General features: G+C 45.1%; 1 protein-coding gene across 1 annotated transcript in view; it reads right to left on the reverse strand.

Moving 5' to 3' along the window:
* pde6c (phosphodiesterase 6C, cGMP-specific, cone, alpha prime) overlaps positions 1 to 19,312 on the reverse strand; it is a 76,458-nt gene that overhangs the window by 48,033 nt on the left and 9,113 nt on the right. The window contains exons 4-14 of the mRNA XM_072477694.1: positions 11,271 to 11,411; positions 11,080 to 11,154; positions 10,908 to 10,972; positions 10,748 to 10,814; positions 5,514 to 5,561; positions 4,181 to 4,330; positions 2,692 to 2,835; positions 2,536 to 2,601; positions 2,282 to 2,428; positions 1,580 to 1,687; positions 1,346 to 1,455 (exon numbers count right to left, since the gene is read on the reverse strand). Coding sequence (XP_072333795.1) covers positions 1,346 to 1,455; positions 1,580 to 1,687; positions 2,282 to 2,428; positions 2,536 to 2,601; positions 2,692 to 2,835; positions 4,181 to 4,330; positions 5,514 to 5,561; positions 10,748 to 10,814; positions 10,908 to 10,972; positions 11,080 to 11,154; positions 11,271 to 11,411 — 1,121 coding nt within the window. The remainder of the gene's footprint in view (positions 1 to 1,345; positions 1,456 to 1,579; positions 1,688 to 2,281; positions 2,429 to 2,535; positions 2,602 to 2,691; positions 2,836 to 4,180; positions 4,331 to 5,513; positions 5,562 to 10,747; positions 10,815 to 10,907; positions 10,973 to 11,079; positions 11,155 to 11,270; positions 11,412 to 19,312) is intronic.

The raw sequence follows: 19,312 nt of genomic DNA on the forward strand, positions 1-19,312 counted from the left end.
TTAGCTGATTCATCATACCTTTCTTTCAGCATATTATTCAAAGTTTGCTGATGAATGCACTGTGTTCTGCTCCATTCGTAATTGACAGAAACTTTGAAACATAGAAAGCAGGAGTAGGCCATTCAACCCTTCGAGCCTGCTCTGCCATTCAATGTGATTTCCTATCTCAATGCCATACTCCCGTGCACTCCCCATGCCCCTTCACACCGTTAGAGTCTAGAAATCTAACTATTTCCCTTGTTAAGTATATTCAGTGATATGGCCACCACAGCCTTCTGTGGTAGAGAATTCCACAGGTTCACTGTCCTCTGGGTGAAGACGTTTTTCCTAATTTCAGTCCTAAATGGCAAACCCCATATCCTGAGACTGAGACCCCTTTGATCTAGACCCCTTCCAGCCAGAGGATACAACATCCCTGCATCCAGTCTGTCCAGCCCTGTCAGAACTTTATACATTTCAATTAGATCCCCCCTCATGTGTCTAAATGAACACAAGCCCAGTCGACCCAATCTTTCCTCAGACGATAATTCCTCAGATAATGAAGCAACAGCAGGTTTGGCTGATAAGTAACAAGAAATATTTATGCTACACAGGTAAGGACCGATTTTAACAAAAGAGAACATAATCACCTTCCTTTGATATTACCATCTTTGAATTGTCTGCCATCAACATCCTGGAGATCACCATTGACCAGAAACAACCGGACCAATTACATAAAAGTCCGTGGTTACAACAGCAGGTCAGAGGCTGGGGATTTTGTGGTTAGTAGCTCACCTCCTTCCCAAAACCTCCCCATCTCACTCTTGACATGCCTTATAAGTGGGAAAGTAATTTCTATTGTCTGGATGGGTTTGGTTCCAAGAGCACCCAAGAAGGACAAACAAAGCAATCCATTTGATTGACTCCCTATTCACTAGCCACTCCCTCCACTATTTGTGTACTGTGGCTGCAGTATTCATCAAGTTGACAAGGCTTATCTGGCCCATGTCTCAAACCCAAGGTTGAAGTTGACTTCAAAGTCAAAGCTGACTTCAAAGTCAAAGCTGACTTCAAAACTGAAGTCAAAACCCTAGAGGGGCAAAGGCTGAAGGTTTATGGGAATGTCACCACTTCCAAGTTCCCTTTCAATTTATATACCATCTTGACTTTGAAAGATCGGTGATATATTCATCTGTTGCCTGGATACAATCCTGAAACTGCCTACTTGAAGCACATTGCAACCACAGAAGTTCCCACCTCTCAATCTCATGGAATATTGCGGCTATGCAGTAGATACCAGTCTTATCAGTGACTCTCACACCCCAAACATTAAAAGCTACTAGAAATTAACCTCAGTTCCACTTACTTCAACTGGTACAAATTATTGGTGCCTCGGTGATCAATATCGTGGCAAAATGCTGCTGCAACCATAGCGAAAGCTTCTAGATCTGAGTAGTACTTCTTTATATTACCTGTCTGCAGAGCAGATTTGAAAGTTTTAAAAATACATAATGAACACAAAATAAAACTAACACCCTTTCTTCGGGATAATGTGTTGCAAATTGCCAACCCCAGATCTATTTGAAGCTTTTTATCTTACCATGAGAAGTGTAAACATAGTTTGTCCCACGTTGAATCCATGGCGCCAGTTATGGTAAGTGATGTCACGGTAACCTTTCTTAACGGTGTACATCCATCGAGTCAATACCTGATGCAAAACATAAAGCATTTCTAATGAAGGTGTCAAGTGATATGAAAGGACAGCATCTGGGAAATTCAGGTTCACCCATCTTTGGCCATGTAGGGAGACAAACAGATTAATCCCTATGCCCGAATGGTGAGGCCCAAAGCCAGTATTCAACTTCAGCCTCATTTGCATTGAGATGGGAGCTGGGGAGAGCAACAGGCTGTAATTACTGTCCTCTTGTTTCCTTTAAGGAATCTGCAGAAATGCAGAATCTAAGGATCAGTAGCAATCCTAATTGTCCTTTTCTCAATGGCATCTTAATGTACACATGAGAAAACCCAAATCCCCATTCATAATAGTCTCTTAATCCAGATTCCTAGAGTCTTATCTATTTGAGCCAATTCCTGGTGTTAAATCTGTATTCTGTAACAAACACAGTGACCCAGCTTTAGCTGAATCTAAGAGTCTGCCGCTGGGCTGCAACGCAGAATAGGGAACTCTGACCCCAGAGGCTGAGGCCTCAGGATCCAAATTAGAAGGCGAAAGTAAGAAGCAGATTAGATGTGGCTTTCCAGAGCAACTAGTTGCAACAAAAACTGAACTGAAAAGACTCACATCTGCCGGTATTTTGAACTTTACGACTGCATTTATTTCGAAGAAGCACTGAATTCCACACTTGATCAGGTCAAACTCTGAAACATCCAAGTCACTGAAGTGGAATTCATAGAGCTCAGCATTACTTGGATCAGGCAGTTCTTCCTTCTGTGAGTAAAATTCAAGGTGAGATGTTTGAAGAAGATTAATGTCCTGCTGTTCTTTTATGCTACTTGGCAGCTGGCTTTATACAAGAGATTACAAACAAAACTTACCAAGATCCTAATCATGTCCTTCTGTTCACAATCTACAGCATCCTTGTCCAACTTCTCTTCTGTTTTCTGAGGAAAGGTAGGACACAACGTTGCTGCAAAGATTTCAATTTGTTCCTTCAAGCTGATTAATGCAAAAAGGGCCATAGCTCCACTCACCAAAATGGTCTGAAGTTCTTTGTCGGTGCACTTTGAGTGATACGTTAGCATTTCCGAAGCAATATCTTTCCTGCTCTCCAATTTATTAATTTTATCGTAAGTGTCTGTGTTCAGGAGTGACCATCCCAGGAACTGTGTCAGGGTCTGAAGCAAGCAAACATTCTCAAAAAAATAACGCCCTAGAATTTCTTGTGGCGAGGTAATCAGCAAATTATGCCAAAATTTGAACGTAACATTCACACCCAATTTACCACCAGCAATTGACAGCAGAATTATCCCCATACTCCTAAATCGCATGCCTTCAACTATAAAACTGGCAGAAATCGGCATGATACAGCAGGTCCTGAGAACGTGGTCGTACAAATGTGTATATCTACTGTTTATTTCCTTTTAATGTTTGAAGCCATCAAAACATTTATTCACATTGGGCAAACATATTGAAGAAATATTCATTTTGACGGTGTTTTAGTTTTTAATGTGATACAGTCTGATGCCATTAAAAAGATTCAGAATGTAGGTTTGTGCGAGAAGGAAAAGAAAAATACATTTTTGAAGAAAAATCACTAATCATTAGAAATATGATTGTGCATCCTGATACATTTAAAATGTTGGTTGTAATTTTACATGCATTCTGACCCATGTTACATGCAGGAAATTCCCATATTTCACCAGTCAGAAGCCCTCAAGGTGCACTTTTAAGCAGAGGCCAAAGTTGTTTGCACTTTTACTCAAATTATTTCCTTATATTCAGCCTTGGATATCAATGAACAATGAGCCAAAATAAAAATGTAACAAAATCTGCTTTTCTTTTCAATAGTGCTACATTATTGTCCCGAGTATTTCCTCTGCAATTTAACAAAACAACTGAAAAACATTTTTGAAGTCCATAGCTTCTGAAAGGTGGAATGGCCCGGGGCATAGTGAAATTGATCACTGCCACTTTATTGTTGGCCCAGAACTTCTGAGGCTCTTTGGGATGGGCTGGTTTGATGCCCCTGCAAGTCTGGGAGCCCAGGCAAAGAGTGCTGAGAGGGTGAGGGCCTGTGTCCGGTGCCCAAGCCGCCACTGACCAAAGGACTGTGGGAGTCCCAGAGCGACAGATTGCAAGATGCGAGAATGATTTTTAAAGTTTCACACCCCCTACCTTGTTCAAATGCCAGAAACCACCCCCTCCAGGATCAGGATTACAAAACGCAACAGGCGGGGATTCTCTGGTCCCCCAGCCATGTGTTTTTTGTTGGCACGCTAGTTGCTGGGATTTCCTATTGAAGCCACTCCACACCATCAGGAAACCCACGGACGGGGGGTGCACTACCAACGGGAAATGTGAATCCCAGTAGCTGGAGAATTCCGGCCAACATTTGTAGACACAGACATGAGTTGACCTGGACATTTCTAACCAGAGCAAAATGGTCCTTCTGAACTCTGAAACAATAAAAATGCATCATGCTTTGAAAAACCATGTTAAAATGTATTCAGTGGTACCTACTTCAGTGATTTGTTCATCATACTCATCAAATGGTTTTCCATCTTTCCTGTTGTAAAATGTGGCTATTCCCACTATCTCTTCCTTCTTATTCACAATTGGCAATGATAAGACATTTTTTACAACCCAGCCTGTTTCATCTACTGGTTCTTTCTATCAAAGAAAGCCAGGAGAGAATTAGAAAGTGATTATAGAGCAATGAGTTCAATCGATGAAATTTGAGAAATAAGTACAGTGAAAGCCTATATAGTCAACCAAAACATTACTATAAGGACTTTAATATAATAAATCATGACCAAAATGATTATATGCACCATTATTTTCATCGGTTATGATCAACTGGCAGTCCGTGAAAGTTAGTAACTTGTGTGACAGTAAATAATTTTAATTTACACTTATTTCAAATTGGGAAAATGCTGTTACAATATAAGCAGAACAACAAATATTGAAATGTTTGCCACAATTTCAATTTCATTATTTTAATTATGCCAATGACAAGTTCAGCACTGGAATAGAATCGTAACCAAATACGCACAATACATCTGTTTAATGTACTGTTTAATTTGGATATATGTTGCCTTTTCCAAGTTAATGCATCATAAACCATATATGCCTGCCTCTAATTTTAAACCATACATTACTTCACAACTGGAATATTTTACAGTCCTTCATGACACATCAGAAATAAGTAGAACATGAGGTTTGAGAGTAACAGAAACATTTGCCCACTTCTTTCAACACACTGTGTATGGATCTGCACAAAATGGAATCAGATCTCAGGAATTGAGGACCCAGAGATCAAAATCTCTCTCTGGTCTGCAAAATATTATCAAACAAAAATGCTGCCTCTGGCTACAAGCTTCAATATTCAACCATAAGTGAATGTATTGGTTACATGATATTCCCAAGTCCTTAACAGGATTGCATCCATTGTCATAAAACAAATATTCATGCAACTCCTTGTTAAATGAACAATTGACATAGCACTAATCATTAATGAGAGGAAAATATTGTGTGTAGAAGGACATGTATTTAATATTTATTAAATTGGAACTTTTATGTTTTAATCAACAGGCTCGCTTATGTGCTGTGTTTTTTTCTGGAATTTTTGGCATAATGGCTATTTGAATTTCTCTGCATGACAAATCCCATTGCATCTCAAAAGTAATTTACCATATATGAAATTCCTTGGACTCATTACTGAGGCATAACAAGGTTTATGTCAACAGAAAAAAAATTCTGATTGGTTCAAATTTTTGAAATAAAACTGCACTAATTTTAATGACATACAGAAATCTGGTGGAAGTACATAAAGCAAATGTATTCCTGAACTTACTTGAAAAGTAAAGTACTCATCAGCTGGGGTATTCATCATGTTACAGATCTGCCAAAGTTCAGATTAATGACAATTAGATAGGAGCTCCATACAATGCTGTTGCATTTTTATTGCAAAATTAGTTTCTTGAATTAGCATTTGCAAAGGCACAGTAAATTTGATAAATTTATCAGTCTTTTTTGAGAAGTTCTATGGGGAAAGAAAGTTGTATCATAGAACGGATTGGGGAGGAGTGGGGGGGGGGGGGGTTGAATGTGACAATCCTTCCCTTTCTTGCCTCAAAAGTAAAAGGAGCCTTGGATAAATCAGGAAATTACAGTCAGATCGACCTCATTTAATTTGCTTAAACTACCAGAGTCATTAATACAGCATTTGGAAAAGCAAGACTAGGAGTTCAAGTTTCCAAAAGATGTTGGCCAAATGTGTGAACTAGCTGATGAAATAACAGAGAGGATAGAGAAAGGAAATACAGTAATGTGGTTTGTTTGGATTTTTAGCAAATATTTAAGTCACCTGATAAACCACTGACAAAGATAATGGTGCATGAATATAAAAAACAGCTGCTACGTGGCTGGAGAGAGTTGGAGGAAAGTAAACAAAGGGTAAGGATAATGAGAAGTTTCTTTGAACTGGACATATATAGTCAGGGAAGCTGCATGGTACAATGTGGAGATCAATCTTACACACAAACCAAATCTGGATGTAGGAATTGAGGGAACGTCTGTGCTATAATAATCTCTTCTCTTCTCCTTTGGATGAAGGTAAAAAATTGAACATTATGGGACCCCATTAATAGTATCAAGTACTCTTTTATATATAAAGCATTTGCCAGAAACTAGATGAGCTCCCTCTACTCTGAGTAGCAACATGCCTCAGAAAAGCACAACCTACTCCATCTGATTGTTACTTTTGTTCTCCCACCAGCTTTACGTACAGGCAGCTGGATTCTCCATTCTAAGTGTTGACACCAGGGCTGGATTCGTGGAGTTCTGCAACTGCAAAACTGCCACCGTACCTGGACCGATTCAGTGATCGTTAAGGGGCTAGCACCGGCGCCACGTAGAACACAATTGTTTCCAATGGGAAACGGTGCTGGATTTGCCGGGTCCAGATTGGCACTCAGGTTACAGCCACATAAACACACTTCACTCCCCCCACAAACCATCACAGCCAACAAGATGGCAGCAAGGTGCACGGCCCCGAGATTCACCGACGCGGAACTGGAGACCCTGCTGGATGCCATGGAGGAGAGGCGGACGACCTTGTACCCTGGGATGGGAAGGAGGCTGCCAGCCACCGCCATTTGCCGGGCCTGGGCCAGGTGGTAGAGGTGGTCAACGCCATGGGCAATACCGTCCGAACCACCCACAGTGCCGGAACAAAACTGCACAATCTCCTCAGGGCGGCCAGGGTGAGTAGGCAGCACTGTGTCCCTGTCACACACACACGTAACCCTACCCCCCCACCCGGAGGGCAGCCGAACCCCCACCCTGCACTGCATGCCGGCACCCATACCGGCCGTCATGGCTGGGTGTCCTGGCTACTGAGGCTATCACCTACCCACCTTCTGGGCTGCATGCGTCAGACTGTCTAATACGGTGCATTTTCTGTTTCCCGGCTACTCTCCCAGGAGAAGGCCGCACACAAACGCTGGGAACGGGAGAAGACTGGAGGGGACTGCCGGACCTGCAACCCCTCACTGTAGCAGAGCAGAGGGCACTGGACGAGGTCGGTGGGCCCGAAGAAAGTGCAATCACCAGAGTGGAGGTCAGCATTGGGCGAGGAAGTGAGACCCCACGGTGTTGTGGTTTCCATGGCGCATGTGTCACCTCCCACCCACATCACTCTCACACCCACCACCATCCCCACATCAACCCCACCCCCACATCACTCCCACACCAATCCTCCCCCCACACACCCCCACCACCTCCCACTCCCCCAGGCCGCGATGCAATCATGTGTCATGTCTTGGGTCATGCAGGAGCAGCTGGTGATGGGACGGGCCCTTCTGATCCCAGCCACAGTCAGAACCCCAGCTGTTGACCAGCGATGAGGACGGCACGTAAGGGAGCCATCGACCCACATCCTGGGACATGCCAGAGCTCGAGTCACGGACTTCCTGTCACAGCTGTCCCCAACACCCTCCACCATCCCAGAAACACTCACCTCGACTGGGCACTTCAGTGAAGAGACTTCGGAGGCACTATCTGGTGCACAACACACACACATGCTCTGGTACAGCAGGTGGAGATTGGAACTCCCGAGGGTGCGGACGATCGGAGGGCAGGCCGAGCCCAAGGACTATCTGTCACCCATACGAGTTCCGAGCTTCTGGAACGGACGGTCCCATTGATTGTGGAGATGCAGTCACAGTCCAAGGAACTACATGAGGGGATGCCGGCAAGGATCCAGCTGGAGGAGTCCAACCGTTTGGAGGAAGGAGTCCAACCATGTGCAACAGCAGGAGGTGGTACCGACCATGCATACCATGCAGGCCAACACTGCACATGTGGCATCTGCCGTGGAGAGCTTGGGGGCAAAGGTTTCGGACATGGGTCAACACGTCCAAGGCCTGGGGCAATCTGTTCAGGTGGAGGATGATGCCCAGAAAAAGGCTGCCCTCTCATAGGCAGCCATGTGCCCAGCCACCTGGACATCGCAGTGGCGCTCCTGAGCATGGCCCAGTCACAGTGGGCCATGACTGAGAGCATTGGCGGCATTGCCCTTGCTCTGGCCAATGTGGCATACATCCAAAATGTGGTGGCACAGTCACAGCGTGATGTGGCGCAGTCCCAGACGGAGGTGGTCCACTCTCTGTGCTCCATGTCCACAAGCATGCAAACCCTGGTCGAGATGACAGCGGGCCTCCAAGACTGGCAGCGCCAGGTGGCGGGAGCGCCTCCATTGTCAGCACCGCTTGCACCCCTGTCGCATAGAGTAGCCCGGGAGCCACCAGGCAACCCGAGGGAGGAGGAGGTGTCGGGGCCCGTGCCGGTGACTCCCGCACGGGAGGTGCCAGAACACCGCAGCATCTCGGCCACCAGGGACACCTGAGCAGCAGCCGGGCCCACCCAGGCCCCATCGCCCCAGAAGATGGATCCAGGTCACAGTGTGGGAGTCGCAGCAGGCTGCTTCCACTCCTAATGTACTGCCTGGGGATCCACTTAAATGTAACATTTGAGCCTGTGAAGCCAGAAAGCCACTGGTTGCTATTGACCATTAGGGGGAAGGAGGGAGGGTGCGGGGTGCTGGGTTTACCGTTTTATTGTTACGTTTTACCTGGAATGCACAAATGGATGTACTGGATTTAATATTGAGGGGGTTGTTGTTTCTGGGGGATTGTTATCGTGTTTGTTGTTCTTTTTCTTTTGTTGTTTATTTGATGAAGATGTTGAAAATGTGGAGTGTAAAAAGATTTTTTTTTTAAAAGCAGAGACTCAAGTTCATAGTTCAAAGGCACCAATTTATTTTTAAATCTGTGGCAATAGGCTAACAAGTGCAAAAATCAGCATGGATTCCTAATCTTAATTCGTATCCAATAATTCCTGCTATGGGCATGTGCTTTGTAGAATAGGCTATGGACATTCATTAAGCAGATACAAACATGAAAAGTGTTACTTGGATTTCATGGAATAGAATTTAGAGTGCAGAAGGAGACCATTCGGCCCATCGAGTCTGCACTGGCCCTTGGAAAGAGCATCCCATCCAAGCCACATCTCCACTCTATCCCCATAACCCAGTAACCCCACCTAACCTTTTTGGACACTAAGGGCAATTTAGCATGGCCAATCCACCTAACCTGCAGATCTTTGGACTGTGGGAGGAAGCCAGAGCACTTGGAGGAAACCTACGCAGACATGGGGAGAACGTGCAGACTCTGCACAGACAGTGACCCAAGTTGGGAATCAAACATGGGACCCGAAAGCTGTGAAGGAACTGTGCTTACCACTATGCTGCCAGTCCGCCCCATCAGGGGTTGGCTGGTGCTCTTAGAACTATAACTCAGCAACCAATAGGAAAAGCAAAGAGAGTGGAAAATTGACAATGAATAACATTTCAAAACTTTTGATTTAGAAAAAGAAGTGGCATATTTCCGTACCCAAGATAGGATTGGCTGGAAATAAAGAGTAATTTTAACCTACTTAGATCATGTCAAACAACAGTTTTAGACCCCACCTGATCTTGTTCTCCATTAACGTCAATCAAAAGTAAAATTGCACAGGACGAAAACCGGCTTTGAACCAAATCCATTCAGTTGGGGCCGATGAGGTTATGATTGTCCTCATTAGTCTCTGCTGTGGAATGGTAATGTTATAGGGCAAAGCCCTAGCAAAAGCGAAATAGAAATAATGAATGAGAAAACCTTTTTCAAACTTATGGGAAATGTACTTACTGACTCACTGACAGTTAATCTTTCTATAAGCAATTGGAGCTGTCAATCAAACTGTGAACTTACAGGACCCCCCACTGTGCTAGTGATAGGTTGTAGAGCAATCATGCAGCCCAAATCCTATAATGATTGATGTCAGGATTTTGTCAACAGACAACTAGTGAAACTTCAAACAGAGTCACAGAAAGTTTTTCCTCAAAATATTTAAAGGACATGGGGATTAAATGACTTGACAACTTAACTGTTCCACTGAGCTTATCCACTTGTTATGCACATTCATGTCTTATCTTAATAATGTCAAAAAGCACCTTATCTCCCCAAAAGGGTACCTTCATCTCCAAAAGGGTACCTTACCTCTCAAAGTAACTCTGGTAGCTTTAGACGTTTTCCTCTAAGGTCCATGAGTTGTGTTTTGGACATCCCAGTAACAGAAAATGCATCAGTTTGAAGGCAGCTGCAAACCATGAATCCCATTGATATGCAAACAAAAACCCAAACTGCAGCACTACCACCATCCCCCCCCCCCCCCCCCCCTCCAACCCCTGGAAGAAATGGTGGATGCCAAGTTCAAAGGAGGGACTTTTGGAATTGGGGCTCTGGCACCACTGTTACTATGGGGAAAGCCTTTCGACTTTGCAAACATTCAAGCCTTAGCTTTTTTTATCATACTACACTGATTAAAGTTATCTTAACGAACACTGGAAACCTCTTTCACATTATGAGCTGAATATTGATTGTGAATACCAATGACTACTATGCTTAGTATTAACCCATGGAGTAGTAATAGAAAAGGAAAACAATTAATATCAACCAAGTTAATTATTGCCATTAAAAATCGACTTACAAAGCCATTTTCTGCCACATAGGTTGGGAGCCCACTCACAAGGGACCAATGATCCGCAGGAGGTGACCTTCAAGTACAAAATGAATTAAAGTTATGATTTGTTGACGTCCTGCATAATAAAATATGCTTTACCAGATTGTAAAAAGCTGGGAGTACTTACGGGATTACTTTGATTTCCTCTTTCCCAACCAACAAATAGTCAATGATCTTATAAAAGTTGATTTCCTGCTCAGTTTGAAAGATAATTGTTTGTTAGTGGTTAAAAAAAAATGCACACAATGTGTTTTAGAGATTGAATGTGAACTGATGTTGAAATTTGTTTATAGACTTACTCTGTCGTCTGGGGTCTTTGGGCCTTTGTAAGCAGGGATTTCACCCATCTGGATTGGCCATTCGTCAAAGAACTCCTGTGGTAGCATTCCGTTAGATTTTATTCATGTAATCAAACATTTTAATTGTGGATGACAGTTTTCAAAACAAATTGAAAGAGAGAAGCGGCATTGTAACTGACAGGTTTATCTACCTTCTGCTTGGTCATGTCCAGGAGAGCAATTGAATATCTTTCGACGTTCAAATAAGTTCGAACTGTGTACAGAGCTTTGTGAAACTGCCGTTCGATGTCTGTAAGCTCTTCAAATACCTTGTTGGCAGACCACAACAGGATCTGTAAGCAAAGATAAATTTACAGAAACCAGGGAAAAGTGCATGTTTTAATGTTCTTTGAATTCTTTCATGGGCAAGACCAGCATTTGTTGCCCATCCCATATTGATGGTTGAGAAGGTGGTGGTGAGCTGCAGTGGGTACGTGCCCTCACAGTGATGCAAGGATGGGTTCAAGCCATATAAACAGACTGATGTATCAGTATACAAACCTGGACAACTCTTTACATTGAGATTGTCTTCTGGGAATAAAGTATAATCATATGGATATTGAAGGAAGCAAGATGTGGAAACATGGGGACAGGAGTGGACCATTCAGACCCACAACGCTCTTCTGTCATTCAATTGGTTGGCGGCTTATCTGCACTTCAACTCCATTTATCTGCCTTTGATCCATAACCTTTAAACCTTACCCAACAAAAGTCTATCAAACTTAGTTTTGTAAATGTCAATTGGTCCAATATAAAAGGAACAATCTTATCTTCTAGTGTAGCCACCTGGGTTGGCCACTTCCCGATTTAAAATGGAGAACCGCAAAGACTACAGGGAAATTCAGCCAACACAGGCAAAAACTAGCAAGTGCAGAAATCCTGTGTATTAGAACTTGCAAAAGCCCAGACAGCACTGAAACTCGCAGCCATCTGCATACGAATGAGCGATCCCCGGGAACAATTGAAACATTTAAGGTGAATCAGGCCAAGCCAGACTCCTCGGCGCCAGCAGGAGACAAGACAAAGGAAGGCCAACGGACACTTAGGGACCGCCCAGCGATCAGGGAACAACTCCAGTATTGGAGAAATCGATCCAAGTGATCGGAACGTAGTCCAATCACTTGGAACCAGATACGGGGTCCACCCCGAACGGTGGGAAGCCCCTGGGGACTATAAAGTAGAGTCCCCAGGTTCAAATCGTCCTTCTTGGCAGGGTCACTCAGCAACTCGAACCAACCCTTGACAGTGACCTGCCTAAGCTGCCGCATCAACCAAGTAAGTCTCCAGTCAACGCACGCTACGAGATAGGCACTCCTACTACCAGTCCATAGCAGCTTTTGAATCCTGCAGACTCAGATCAAACAAAAGGCCATTTGTTCCCCTGACCTGGTGGGCCAGTTCCGAAGCTACGTATAGGCCTTTTAGTGATAGAGAATAGTCTAGAAAGTAGAGTTTATGCATGAGTAGTGATTTACTGTGTATAATAAATGTGTTTTGATTTGAATCTTACTAATTGGTGTGTTGAGTTATTGATCAGTACTTGAACTTGAACCTCGTGGCGGTATCATAAAGATACCTGGCGACTCTAGAGCAAAGGTTATAGAAACAGAGCAAATTCAGTAAAGACCCAACGGGCAACAAATTAAGAGCCAACCAAAGTTAGCAACACTAGTGAACGATTCTGGTCTGGTTGTATATTCTCCATGAAATTTGGTGAGTTTTAGGATGGTTTATTTTTTTACCATATTCTCCATGTATCTAAGTAGTCAGCCTTTACATCACTCAGAGAGTATGCTGTGATAGAAAGAGTCTAATCCGATGAGCCTAGACAGGGAACTCACAATCACCTGATATTTCTCCATTTCTGGATGTAGCCTATTCATGATGATATGTATCAAAAATGTAATCTACATGATTATTCTGGAGATATCCTGTATTCTGTCATATCTCCAATTTTATGATGAACAATGGGCTAGCTTGTTGCATTTGGTATTTGGTGCAACAAGTGAGGTATTAACATTTTGCATGGTGCAAGAGGTGATCTTGAATCTATTCAGTTGAAGGTATAAGAAGCATCCATCCCAAATATTCATTCATAATGACAGCTGGATGCTACTGTGGATGCAAACTCTAGCCTGGATGCATTTCTTTGAGACTGCCCTAAGATGCAGGCCCTTCCCATCTTTCTTCAATGGTAAAGTCTAAATGCAGGCTAAGTTAAAATGTGTATAAGTGTGGCGATTGACCCTTTTCTACTGTGTTGCCATTAAAGGGACAATCACCACAATAAGCTAGGCGTTTGAATAGTTTTCCTGTATAGTTCATAACTTCATTAGATCAAGAGCAAAACTTCCTTCAGGCTATTTAAAAATAAGAAACCATGATGTCGAGTGGAAAGGTGAAAACATTCATTTAGAGAAAGGGTTTCATTCTACACTGACCTGTCACTGAACATCTGCAGGTTGAGTTAACGTCACGACAAGCAAGTCTCTTTCCGAAGCCTCTGAATGACCTGAATTAAGCAGATGTTTAAACCTAATGCAATGTGACTCTTGGATATTTGGATTATCAAAGTGACCAGTATCTCGAGCTGTCCTGTGTGATTCTTTCCAAGGTAGACTTGTCAACAGCCGATGAGGAAACTCTGAGATTTGAGGTAAAGACATTGGGCTGGATTCTCTGATTCTGAGACTAAGTGCTGACGCCGGCATGGGAATGGTGGCCTTTGACGACCGGAAAAATGGAGCAAAATGGCCACCGATCCCCCGTCTGGTGGGGGGCTAGCAGGCACACAGCGTAGAGCACCCAGCTCTAGCTGCCGATACGGCCAGAGAATTGGCAGGTGCATGGCTGCGCAAGCATGCCAGGGGGTCCGAGCCTGCCAAATAAGCCCCCCTTGGCCAGGCTCGGACCCCCTCGGACGACCATCCACCAGTGCCCCCTGCCAAAGCCCCCCCCCGCCTGTGGATCGCCTCCCCCCCTCTCTCCCCCCCCCCCCCCCCCCCCCCCCCCCCCCCCGCGACTGTGGCGATGCTGGACTCAGTCCGCAGCCGGCATGCCGAGTTCCCGACAAAGAAATATCATGAGAGACCCACGCATCAGGAACTCGGCCCATCAGGGGTGGAGAATTGGGTGGGGGGGGCGGGCCTCGGGTAATGTCCTGAGGCCGTCCATTCGGTGTGCGGCGTACTCCTAGAGTACGCCGTTTGGGAGGGAGCAGACAGTCGTCGTCCCCCATACACACACACACACACAATGGTGTGTATTTATGCTGTGGAGAGGTGAATGGTGACAAACAGTCATACATTTTTTGCTGAGCTGTGCTGTCCACCATGTCACTTACAAGGAGCTCTTGGTACCCACTAATCCCGCTCGGGCTTATTAATTGTGTAAAGAATGGTGACTAATTTCCTTGGGATGGATGAGTAGATGACATAGCTGCCAACATACGATCTAACCACATCCACCCACTTTGGCAGATATGGTAACCTGATGCCCAAACTGGGAATTCTGCAGGGGGGTGAAGCACTGTGAATGACTGACCGACCTGTTTGAGGAATAAACCCAACATTGAGAATTTGGCACTCCTGTCACTCAATGCCAAACAACCTTGCAAGATGGCACCCTTGGATAACGTGGTCTTAGTTGAACATCTTACCTGTGCTCTATGCTGAACTTGAATTTTAGCAGTCCCTTCATACAAATAATGGTCCCTAAAACTGGCTTTGCAAAGCTGCATTAAACTCTAGGCTTACTTAAAAGGGGTGTATCCCTGCAGTCTGCACTCCATATTAAATATAATTCTGTGCTGATTTCTTAGTTGCTAGATTTTTTTCATAGAATTTACAGTGCAGAGGGAGGCCATTCGGCCCATCGAGTCTGCACCGGCTCTTGGAAAGAGCACCCTACTCAAGGTCAACACCTCCACCCTATCCCCATAACCCAGTAACCCCACCCAACACTAAGGGCAATTTTGGACACTAAGGGCAATTTATCATGGCCAATCCACCTAACCTGCACATCTTTGGACTGTGGGAGGAAACCGGAGCACCCGGAGGAAACCCACGCACACACGGGGAGGATGTGCAGACTCCACACCGACAGTGACCCAAGCCAGAATCGAACCTGGGACCCTGGAACTGTGAAGCAATTGTGCTATCCACAATGCTACCGTGCTGCCCCATATTTGACACTTGCAAATACAGAAGATTTTCCTGTCTATCTAACAAGCTTCACCGAAATAAAAATTGCACCATAGGATTGCTTCCTATTCTTGCTATTAAGGCTAGTTGTGCTGACATCTACATACATTTGTGGAGGTGTCTAACCATTGGATTAAGCAGATGTGGCACTGGATCTGAGGGACTTTGAGGCCAGTGATAGTTTTATCGTTTCCAAGGCTGTGTTCACACGACAATGTTTTTTAAATTTAGAGTACCCAATTAATTTTTTCCAATTAAGGGGCAATTTAGCGTGGCCAATTCACCTACCCTGCACATCTTTTTAAGGTTGTGGGGATGAGACCCATGCAGACATGGAGAGAATGTGCAAACTCCACATGGACAGTGACCAAGGGCCGGGATTGAACCCGGGCCCTCGGCGCCGTGAGGCAGCAGAGCTAACCACTGCGCCACCGTGCCACCTGTGTTTACACTACAGTAACATTAACATGAAATGGAACGAGCACTCAGCCTAACTCTTCCTTTGTTCCCGAGTCAGGTCGGACTCATATTCTAGGTTTGTACTATAATTTTATCATCGCAGTGTAAATGTTGCTTTTGTCTGATGTCCAGAAAGCTAGATCCAAGCGCTGAGTCAGTAAATGTGGAATGATGTTCATGTCTGACTATAACACTCCAACACTTGTCTGTCAGTGAAAGGTGGAATTTATGCAGCTGATCTGGGATAGAGGATCTTTCATGTCTGATTCCGAGTTGGTTGCTCCCTGCACAGTAATAAGGGTAAGGCTCACACTGCATAGCACCAAACAACTCCAGTTCCAGTTGTGGCGGGAGCAGACTTGTTTGTGAAGAGTTTTACTTTTGACAAAAAAAACAAAATAGAGCATGTTCTACAACACGTAGCAAGCAAATGGTTTATGCCTGTACTCCTCCTGGCCCCACACAAACAAAAGATAAAAGGATTTGGGGAATTTTTTTCAAAGCGGACACCAGCAGTGCCTTTAAGGACCATTGTTTAGGCTGCTCACCACAGGGAACAAATGAGCAAAGAGGCCACTGAACATTGAAAGTGATCATGCTTATTAGTATGTTCAGTGATTTGATAGGGGACAGTTTTGTAAACTTGTATTGAAACTCAAGTGAGGAACCCTCATGTAATTCTTGACCAATATTTTTTTTTTTTTTAAATATTTTTATTCTCTTCCTTTTTCACATTTTCTCCCGCATTTACACCCATCAACAATAAACAATAATCAGCAAGATATGTCAATCCCCATAATAACAACGATCCCATCCGCCCACCAACCCCCAAACATCAGCCCACATGTTTCCATAAACAAATGACAAAAAGGAATCATGGATTACCCACAGTCACCCTTAATCTACACAGCACCCCACCCCCCCCCCACCCCCCCAACTAATGTTCGATGTTATCCAGTTCTTGAAAGTGCATAATAAATAGTGCCCATGACTTGTAGAACCCCTCCGAGCTTCCCCTCAGTTCGAACTTAACCTTCTCATGGGTCAAGTATTCCAACAGGTCCCCCCGCCACGCCAGGGCACTGGGTGGAGAAGCTGCTCTCCATCCCAGCAGCACCCGTTTCCAACCTTGTCTGGTCCGACACCCCGAATATGGCCTCCTGGGGACCCGGGTCCAGTTTCACACGCACCACCTTGGAAATTACCCTAAACACCTCCTTCCAGTACTCCCCTAGCTTTGGACAGGACCAAAACATATGAACGTGATTCGCAGCTCTTCCTCACACTTTGCTTTGATCCCTTCCAGTGGTGCCTTATCCTCTTCCAAAATAACTCCGTACACCGCTGACACTGCCCCCTTCTCCAGTTCCCTTGTTGTCAACACCTCCTCCAGCAATGTGGAGGCCGGTTACTCTGGGAAGCTCTGTATCTCCTTCCTGGCAAAATCCCAAACCTGCATGCACCTAAACACTTCTCCCTGCTCTAGCCCATACTTTGCTTCCAGCTCCCTCAATCCTGCAAACCGACCCCGAAGAAACAAATCTTTTAGCGTCTTAATCCCCTTCTCGTCCCATTTCCGAAAACTTCCATCCCACCACCCTGGCTCAAATCTGTGGTTCCCCCGAATCGGCATTTCCCTTGACCTTAAACCCAACCTGAAGTGTTGGCGAAACTGCCTCCAGATTTTCAATGAAGCTATTATTACCGGATTCCCTGAATATTTCCCCGGAGCTATCGGGAGCTGCGCTGTTGCTATTGCCTTCAGCCCCGACCCCCTGCACAAACTCTCCTCCATTCTGACCCACTGAGAATCCACCCCTCTGACCCAGCTCTGCACTTTCTCCACATTCGCCGCCCAGTAGTAGTACAACAGGTTCGGGAGACCTAAACCCCCTGCCCTGCCTTCCCCTCTGTAGCAGCACCTTTCTCACTCTGGCCACCTTCCCTCCCCATATGAATGAGATAATCCTTCCCTCAATCTCCCTGAAAAAAGACTTTGGCAGGAAAATCGGTAGGCATTGAAAAATAAACAGGAATCGCGGCAACACATTCATTTTAATCGCCTGTACCCGACCTGCCAGTGACAGAGGAAGACCGTCCCACCTTGCCAGATAGGCTTTCTCGCTCCCCACCAAACTAGTGATGTTGTACCTGCTTCCTCCCCCACTCCCGGGCAACCTGCACTCCCAGATACCTAAAATGAGTCCCTGCTCTACGGAATGGAACCCCACCCCCGGCTGAGACACCACAATGTACTCACTCTTGTCCAGGTTCAACTTGTACCCTGAGAAAGACCCAAATACCCACAGTAGCTCCAATATTCCTCTTATCGAAGCACTCGGTTCCGACACATACAGCAGCAAGTCGTCGGCATATAAGGACACCCTATGCTCTATCTCCCCCCACACTATTCCTTTCCATGCTCCCGAACTTCTCAATGCGATGGCCAACGGCTCAATCGCGAGTGCAAACAGCAGGGGGGACATGGGACATCCCTGCCTAGTCCCATGGTGGAGAGAAAAGTATCTCGAACTGATATTATTTGTGCGGACACTCGCCTTCGGCTCCTTATATAATAGCTTTACCCAGTTCACAAACCTTGGTCCAATCCCAAACCACTCCAGCACTGCCATCAGGTACCCCCATTCTACCCGATCAAACGCCTTCTCGGCGTCAAATGCCACAACCACCTCTGTTTTCTTCCCTTCCGCCGGTGCCATAACAACGTTCAAAACCCTCCTAATGTTCGAAAACAGCTGCCTCCCTTTCACGAACCCCGTCTGATCCTCCCCTATTACCTTCGGGAGGCACTCCTCCAGCTTACCCGCTAGTACCTTCGCCAACACTTTTGCGTCCACATTCAGAAGTGATATGGGCCGATACGACCCACACTCCGTCGGATCCTTATCTTTTTTTAGCAACAGGGAAATCGATGCCTGCCCTAAGGTTTGCGGCAACACCCCCTTCCCTATCGCCTCCTCAAACATCCCCACCATCAGGGGTGCCAACCTATCCTTGCATTTTTTATAATATTCCACCAGAAATCCATCTGGCCCTGCCACCTTCCCCGACTGCATCCGCCCAATCGCATCCTTTACCTCCTGCTCCACTATTGCTCCTTCTAATATAGCCCTGTCCCCCTCCCCTAGCCTCGGGTACTCCAACCCACCTAGAAATTCCTGTATCTCATGGTCTCCCCTGAATCTTGACCAATATTAATGGAGAACAGTTGATCCCTGAGAATGATTACATAATCAGTTTAAAATGAAAATGAAATGAAAATCACTTATTGTCACAAGTAGGCTTCAAATGAAGTTACTGTGAAAAGCCCCTAGTCGCCACATTCCGGCACCTGTTCGGGGAGGCCGGTACGGGAATTGAACCCGCGCTGCTGACCTGCCTTGGTCTGCTTTAAAAGCCAGCTATTTAGCCCACTGTGCTAAACCAGCCCCAGTTTACATTACCATCTGCAAGAGCAGTGTTTTGGTCTACTCTGACCTGGACCAATAACCCCACCACTGGGTGTAGAGAAA

The sequence above is a fragment of the Scyliorhinus torazame genome, chromosome 16, assembly GCF_047496885.1.
Source record: "Scyliorhinus torazame isolate Kashiwa2021f chromosome 16, sScyTor2.1, whole genome shotgun sequence".
NCBI lineage: Eukaryota > Metazoa > Chordata > Chondrichthyes > Carcharhiniformes > Scyliorhinidae > Scyliorhinus > Scyliorhinus torazame.